We start from the raw sequence: 8,068 nt of genomic DNA, 5'->3' as shown, positions 1-8,068 counted from the left end.
AGAAAGAATAGTAACACACTAGATTTCGTGGTTCCAGCTACTAACAATAAGCTCAACTGATGAAATCCACGTACTTCTCATGGTTTTCTAATGGTAAAACGTTCAGTTATGGTAAAAATGAAAACTGTTAAGGACTGTATAATAATCATAGGTAGAAATTTTTCTCTTTGTGTGATTGTATGTTTGAACTGCAGTGCTGTTAATCTGTTCTGGTAAATAACTAAATTTAAGTATTATCCTAGAACATCTGCCGATGACCTGCAGCTTTTTTCACCCAATCGTTACATTGCTAAACTTCTCATCGCACCTTCATCACCGCCACAAAAAAGCTGGGAAATAGCACGATAGTAATGTGAATAATATATATGGAAACCCAAGAAACTCGGTTGCTCGAAGGGTTGCTACGGAGCATTGCCACAGAGGTAATATAGAGAGCGATCCGGGTAAAAGCAGACAGCAAATGATTTATGAGCAAGTAAAGCAACGTGAAAATGACAAAAGGCCCATCAAATCACTACGTATTTGGTCTACTTCGTGCTTGTAAGTAGTTCGCGCTCCATAGCTCCCTGTATACGGGGGATTTCACAAAGATACGACCAAGCTAAACCGATGGGGTCTCGAATTTGAGCCATATATACTTTTTTCTAAAAGGTTTTGAGTTTGGAAATATACTCCTTAAGAGATTTTTTAATTGCCGCCTTCGTTTGGACAGAATCACTCTCGGTGAGTTTGAAAAATGTCATATTCAAGGCCAAGTTTCTAATACAAAAAAATGGATATTTCAAAAAAACATCAAGAACAAAAAGGTATCGTGTTCGAACGTAGTTTCGAGGAAAAAATATGCGATATCATAAAAACCAGCAGAAACGAAAATAATCGATATTGTTTCGCCTTCAGAAAATACGCCATTTTATGGAGTAGAAGTCGTAGGAAATAAACCAGCGTCTAATGTAGTGGGGGTGGGGGAAATCTTGTTCACGTTCATTTGGACTACCCCAAATGCAGGTATTTTTTATTTTATTTTTTTTATATTCATCCGAGAAAAAGGTTACTCGCTGTAATTATTACGCAAGTTTTTCGATAGGAATAAAAACAATTGGTTCTCGTTCAAATCCAAATGTTAAACCGCCGCCTGATTCTTTAATTCGAGCCAATTGACAGTGAGCGACTATACTTTGCACACGTAACTGGAATTTTATGTCTCGATGGTTCAATGAGTCATTGTCTCTTTTTCTCCTAGTTACACTATCCTTCATCCGCAATTAATATATTTTGATTGAGAAGTACACCGCTGAATAATACCGATACTTGATGGCTCCAAAAATATTAAACTAATTTGTTCAGATGCAATACGACTTATTCATAGCCAACTTATAGGTATGACGAATATTTTTCGCGAAGATAACCAGTTGAATCTATGGTTTATAACCGTTCTCATATTTCTTGCAAGTCAACAATACCTTGGTTAATTTTCGATAACTATATCATAGTCATCCGTTATATTTTTCCTAAGCATCGTGTCATGCATACAGGATGTATCAGTATTCGGGGACCATCGGATTGGTGAAGTTAAATCAGCGTTGCTTTAAAAAAAAAAAAAATGACATTAACTTTTGCACTGATCAACTATCAACAATAGATGTTAAACTTTTCTACGAAAAATTTTATTACACGACTTGAGAAATCTGTTTAAAAAAAAAAAAAAAAGTTTTCAGAATCTATAAAATGTAAAAGTTCACATCTAAACATTGAACATGTTATTGATTTGCAAAGCCAGGCGAGTATTGTCGGAATGTACGTGACCACCTGTGGATACTGCCGCCGAGCTTTGTAAACCCGGATAATTGGAAAAAGCTCTGAATTTTTTTCATAAAATACGTATCACACGTGACTACCTGTGGATACTGTAAAGCTGCAACCGTCGAGCTCTGTAAGCCCGGATAATTGGGAAAAGCTCTGAATTTTTCAAATGCTTTTATAACGTTTTAGAAAACGAGATGTTTTACTAATCACGAGAAAAGTATACGCTGATTGGATTATCAAAACTAATCTTATTGAACTCAAATTTATGTATTTTATATAAAACTGTTGTGTTGAAATTCAGTAATTTACAATGAACTGCATTAATTATTTTAGTGACAATCAGCTTCAGAAAGTTCCAAATATGCGAATGGAGGAATCTTGTTTTTATTTGTATTTTTTACAATACAGAGATCATTTTTGGCCTTTCGTGTTAAATATATAGTCTTCGACAAATAGATATTTAAACGTGTATAATCTCCGATAACGGATTAAGCTGTACGATATTGATTTTGGATAAACTTCGCAATAAATTTAAACCTGATTTCAGAAACCTCATTCTTGACACGACGATACAAACCATCATAAAATACGTTTAAATTAAATCTGTATCCACGAAATAAAATAATTACTGCACAGTGCTGATACACTTAAACACCAGTTTGTACAAATAATAAAAAATTCCTTATCGCCAATTCATCATTGAGCATGACGGTAGCCCTAAGAGTTTTGTCATCAATCTGAATCTGAAGCTTCTGAACTTGTATCGCTTTCAGTTTCCGTGGTGTCATGATTTTCTGGCCGTCTGTTCGTATTTATGAACAGATCTTCATCTTCGTCGCGTTCCACACGTTTTGAACCTTTCTCAAACTCCTGTGGCCAACAGTTTCTCAAGCGATAAAATTTGATATGCTCCTGAAATTAGCAGTTATATCGTTATTATTAATAACCGAAATATCATCAGAAATTGAACTATGGTAGTGCTAGTTATCTTTTTTCATTCTCTCCTCATTATTGTGTTTGAACCTACGTCTTACCTTTGTCAGTATTTTCACTATCTCAGCCTTGACTTTGTCCCCTTCGGGAATTGGCTCCACTAAAACATAGTCTCCTCTCTTGATCCATATGTTTTTCCGGTACTTGGTAGGCATTGAAACCAAGTAGTTCCCGCCTCCTGGACTGCTCGCTTCGTGAAGATTATTACCTTTTGATGCAACGATTCTTACTATAGACTGCGATTCCGTGGGAATATTCAAGTCCTCCCTGATTTCTTTCACAACGTGTTTTCGTTTTGTTGCTTTAGACATCTTCAAGGCTGAACACAAGAATTTCCACATGATAATAATACACTTATACTTACACAACTTAGACCTGAAACGTAACCGTATGTGATTATTTCAATTAAATGCGGGCTCAGGACGATTATCGAGCGAAGGCTAGTTATTTCACCGATAGAGATCAAGTTCAATGAGAAAAAATAATAAACCTTGTTGAGTTTTTATTCTTAATTAATATGTGTGTACATAAGTATTTAAAATAAACTAATAATTAATATTAGATACTACATACTACAAAGTATTTGTATCATGAAATGTCTTAAAATAATTTAGCGGCTGGCCGTATATAATGGAAAAACGCTAATATTTTATACAATGATTTTCATTCATGTTTGCAATTTAGTCGTTGTACTACGCGATTCATGCTCGAGAGCAACAGATCCTCCAGATTTAACTAACGCTTGCTGTACGTTTAAACTCTCTCCGATAGGTACACCGTAACGATTTTTCAAGCCATGAGGATTGGACGGTGTCTGACAATCGTGACTTGATTCTTTTCGCAAAACAGTATCTACTTCGACAGAGGTGAAGAAGGCTACTGACATAGGTAAGTCGTTCAATCCTAATCTATGAGCACAGAATGATCTGGTAAACAGGTTTGTCATGTGCATTGCTAAGGCAGCATTATACTTGTACTTGGAAGGAACCAGATACCTAATTTCATCATGAAACGAGAGACAAAAACGAGTTTTATCCTTCATCAACCACCTCATGCACACTAGCATCAAATGCAGAAAATCAACAGCTCCGCTTTGAACTACCCAATTCACTCTGGTTGGCAAATACTTATCATCGACGCCGCTTTCGGGTTCTAAAGCACGACTTAGTCGACAGTTTAGAAATGGTGTTACAGGCTTCGAGCTCCCGGCAATTTCTTCAAGCCGATTGAACATGGCTGACTCCGTGCCACCGACCCATTTACTATTTCCAAACATTTCATGAATGGTTTTCCCATGAAGTTGTGCTATCCTGAAGGCATTATAGCTGGAGAAAGGTACGTCTTCGATATCTTTGCCGATGTATTCTGGTTTCAATCGAAAAACACGCTTTCCTTTTGTCATGGTGAACATTTTCTGAGCTTTTGAAATAGCTTCTGTTTCTGGCATCGAAGGATTAAACTGCTTCAACAATCCAGTGGCAAATTTTTGACCAGCGCCATATATCCTCGCATAATTTATTACTTTTGCATGATCTCTCGATATTCCAACAGCCTTTGCCGTTACGCTGTGCATGTCCGTCCCGTTTGTTTTACTACCAATCAATGTCATCCGACCAAAAGGTGTAGCACCATGAATCTGAGCACGGTATGCATCTCCAAGAACAGAAGCTATCCAAAGTTCCTGTGAGTCTACGTCAGCACCGACAATGTTGTATCCAGGTGGTGCTTGTATCATTGCACGTAACTCGGAGCCAACACGTTCTATGTGAGCATTCGACGCAGTCATCCAAGTTGATTCGATAGCTCTACGAGTCAAGGTACCAGAAACGACAACTTGCGGTACAATTGCTCCGTACTGCATGTAGGTCGAATCGTGATTGATAAACAAATCGTCTTGCGGTAGGTTCCTCGATTCAGGTGGCATGTCTCGTTTATTGAGCCATATAACTGTCTGCGAAAATATTCTTGCTCTATTGTTCCGCCAATACGAGAGCATCCTAGCTATTTTCAAAACTTTTTGTGCACTCGAATCAGGACCGGTCAAAATATTCTCTGAAAATTTATTCAGAAAATCTTTTGCTAGTGGATTTCCAACATTGTGCGACTTTCCATCTTTGTGCGGCAGCTTGAAGAACCAACAGCAGCCATCTATGTCGATGTTGCACCAAACTCCAGTGCCTTTGTAGACGTGCTCGGCTGGATGTGTGACTTTTTTATGTCTCCAAAATTCAGTTTTACCCAAATCATCCTGTACTTCAGCTCTAAGATTTTGCATCAAATAATCTGTATCACTGTCCCTATCACCGCTGTTCAACAACGGGCATTGTTCAAATAATTCTTTCAATGGTAATTTTGTTTCAACATCCGGCTCATTATTATAAGGTACTAAAAAGCCCCATCCATGTTCTTTGATGTAATGTAAAGGATAATTTTCCCAAGACAATCTCAACAGCTTTGGAGTTATTTGCATGGTTGTGCTTATATTCTGTGGATGCGGAGCCCAATCTGCGTCACCTCTCTTAGGGCACAATTTCCTGTACCAGGCTGGATAACCTGGTTTATGAGGCATCCGAGCAGGTAAGAGATATTTAGTATCTTTAAGATATGCAAATTTCTCTTCTAGAGAATCGACTTCATCTTCACCATCAGTGAGGTATTTTTCTATATCCGACAATTCCTTCGTTTCCTTAGATTTTATCTCTTCGATTTCTCTCAATTTGGCCTTAGACAGCGAAGACTTCAATTTTATCGACTGTGTACTCCAGTCTTCGTCCCACATCCAAAGGTCCCTTTTATAATCTTCGTTATGCAAAAGCTTACATGTCTCATCAGCTTTTTTTGCTAATATATGCTTGGTCTCATTATTCAAATCTTCATACGTCAGCTCAGATTCTTCTAAATATCGCTCCCAGTTTGAGTTTACAGGTAGATATGCGGTGCCCAGTTCCAACATACCAGCAAGTGTAACTGGGTGAGGAAATCTTTCTTCAAACATTGGAAACAACTTTTGTAGAACTCTGTGTGTCGCTTCAACGTCCAAAGCACAATACGTAGTTAACTCTTGGAATTTATCTCGGATTTCAGACAACGTTCCTTCGACAAAAACATCCCTCATCTTCTTGCTCAATTTCTCACCACAGTACAATTCATGTACGTCAGCCAAGCCATTCATCGAGCTGCAACGCCTCCATTCTTCATCGTTCAAATTTGGTTTGTTGGCTTTCAATACAGCTCTTTGATAGCTGGTCACACCGCTGACACAAGCGTGCATAGACATTGTATCAACGAACCTCGTACCAGTACAATTGAGCCAATACTGCTCTTTGATTCTTGCCCTGTCGTATGAAACATTGTGTCCGACTACAATCTTTGGCATATTTTGTAGATCGTTCAATTTTCCACCATATTGCGTGCGACTACTCTCCAACGGTATCAGCATATCTGTAGTAAACTTTCGACTCCCGGCTGGCATGTTACTTCCGTCTACCAACGACTTGGATACCCAACTGTACCAGGCTTTCTGGCTGACAGCTGTGGCCAGTGTAGGAAGAGGTCCGGCATTCATGCAAACTTCTACGTCAAATACGAGGCCCGTTTCCAAAGGATAATCAACCCTATCCGCGCCTGTGTCCGTATATCTGGTCCAACCATCTTGGAAAATCCACTCTTTCGGCATCTCCGGAATCTCTTTCACGATGTTATTTATTATCTTCAGATAGGGTTCGACCTGTGCTTTTCCAATATTGTAAAAATGCTCTTCTAAATTCTTACCTTCCAAAGTTGGCAGCTTCATTAAAACGTCTTCTAGACGTGTCGAGTCCTCAACGTTTATTCCAAATTTGTTTAAATCCTTGTTCAGAGTTGCAAGCTCCTGCTCGGACGGGCGATGGATCGAATCATTTTTAAACAATTGTTCATACAGACCTTTGGATAGCATTTGCATATTGAGTTCGTTAACACGTGTTAAGGATGGTTTTTCAATTCGAGATTCAACGGAGACATTCTGGGCCTCGCGAGTTTCGTAGTTTGAGGTTAAAGATGTTTGGTTAGGTTTCAAATCCTTTGATTTTTTCAGCTTGATCAACTTTTTGGAAAATTGTTTACTTGCCCGCTTAGGACCGGCAGTAGAATTACTTTGAGCGTAACTACGCGTTATACAACTGTTGAGCAACTGAATTTTTCCCTTCATTTCGCAGAAGTTTTCTACTTTTCAAAACATAGGCACGTGACGAGTATTCTGCAACCGATGTACACATTCGAACATGAAAATGTGCTAAAAATGTAACCAAAAATAATTTTCCCTTACCTGTACCCGTTCAATGCTGATGCCGAATTACACTGTTTTATAGGATTCTAAGAAGCCCAAAAAGTTCGACAAATTTAATAATACGTTACGAAAACGGCTCGTGCCAGCTGTGTGAGTCTGCAAACTAGCCAGAGTAGCATACAAATGACCCGCTCGCCGGTGCGCTGTCAAATGCTGTCTGCATTTTTTTTCCCAACTTTCACTTATCAGCGCTAATTTTCTGGTTCATAAAACGTCACAACTAGCTGTTGCATCGTTGCCGTTACATCTGTGTCTGATTTTGAAGTCGATCTACTCTACAGATACATTCAGCGCAAATGTCACGTCTTAAATCTCACTTCTAGCCCGCTTAAATTTAATGCGAATATTGTCGTGATTCGATGTAAATTTTTGTGCGCAATCGCCGTATACAATGTATTGGATTTTAAATGTACGTGACAAATGAGCGTTTTACCCCCGACAACGCCTCCGAGCACGGGGATATTCAACATTTATAGTTTACGGGAAATTTAAAATTCTACTGCTAACCATGATTTGACCATAGTCGATTATTTATAAGTTTATATTCGTGACGCATGCGCCTCGTCAAAACGTCAACTTCAAAAATCCCAAGAGTCTCAGAAAAGAATTAATACATGATATCTGAACAAATATATTTTAGTTTACTCAAAGTATCACATATTTTATTTCAATTCATTCCATCATATACTTTCCATCAACGCTTTCTTCACTTGGCGTGTAAAATAGGTTTCAATTTTTCATCATCAGATAAAACGAAACATAAGAATCAAATTTGCAAAGACTTCAGTTGGCTACGCCTAAAAAACTCCTAAAATAAAGAAATGATTCGATTACAAAAAAAAAAATACCGTAGACTTTCTACAACTTTTCTCGAAAGGATATTTCTTCTGATAAACTTTACTACTTTGCTTACGACTCTATCAAGGATTTTCCTAAAGATATTGA

At 38.1% G+C, this 8,068-nt stretch overlaps 2 protein-coding genes across 2 annotated transcripts; both read right to left on the bottom strand.

The window, feature by feature from the left end:
• Positions 1-2,165: 2,165 nt before the first annotated feature.
• Positions 2,166-7,459, bottom strand: LOC124187845 (probable RNA-binding protein EIF1AD). The gene is made up of 3 exons (XM_046580035.1): positions 7,103-7,459; positions 2,838-3,115; positions 2,166-2,715 (listed from the first exon to the last, which is right to left on the bottom strand). Exons 2-3 carry the CDS (start codon positions 3,105-3,107, stop codon positions 2,536-2,538), a joined length of 450 nt encoding a protein of 149 aa, XP_046435991.1. The 5' UTR covers positions 3,108-3,115; positions 7,103-7,459; the 3' UTR covers positions 2,166-2,535.
• On the bottom strand, positions 3,122-7,092 carry LOC124187854 (DNA polymerase subunit gamma-1, mitochondrial). The gene has a single exon (XM_046580045.1). It carries the CDS (start codon positions 6,983-6,985, stop codon positions 3,464-3,466), a length of 3,522 nt encoding a protein of 1,173 aa, XP_046436001.1. The 5' UTR covers positions 6,986-7,092; the 3' UTR covers positions 3,122-3,463.
• Positions 7,460-8,068: the final 609 nt, after the last annotated feature.

The sequence above is a fragment of the Neodiprion fabricii genome, chromosome 1, assembly GCF_021155785.1.
Source record: "Neodiprion fabricii isolate iyNeoFabr1 chromosome 1, iyNeoFabr1.1, whole genome shotgun sequence".
Classification (NCBI taxonomy): Eukaryota; Metazoa; Arthropoda; class Insecta; order Hymenoptera; family Diprionidae; genus Neodiprion; species Neodiprion fabricii.
Note: the sequence above shows the minus strand (reverse complement) of the source record. Positions and strands in the feature narration are given on the sequence as shown.

Excerpts from the sequence above, each read along its gene's own strand:
- LOC124187845 (XM_046580035.1), bottom strand. The coding sequence starts at position 3,107 with ATGTCTAAAGCAACAAAACGAAAACACGTTGTGAAAGAAATCAGGGAG. Across the intron at positions 2,716-2,837 it reads TAGTGAAAATACTGACAAAG|GAGCATATCAAATTTTATCG; the intron begins GTAAGACGTAGG and ends TGCTAATTTCAG.
- LOC124187854 (XM_046580045.1), bottom strand. The coding sequence starts at position 6,985 with ATGAAGGGAAAAATTCAGTTGCTCAACAGTTGTATAACGCGTAGTTAC.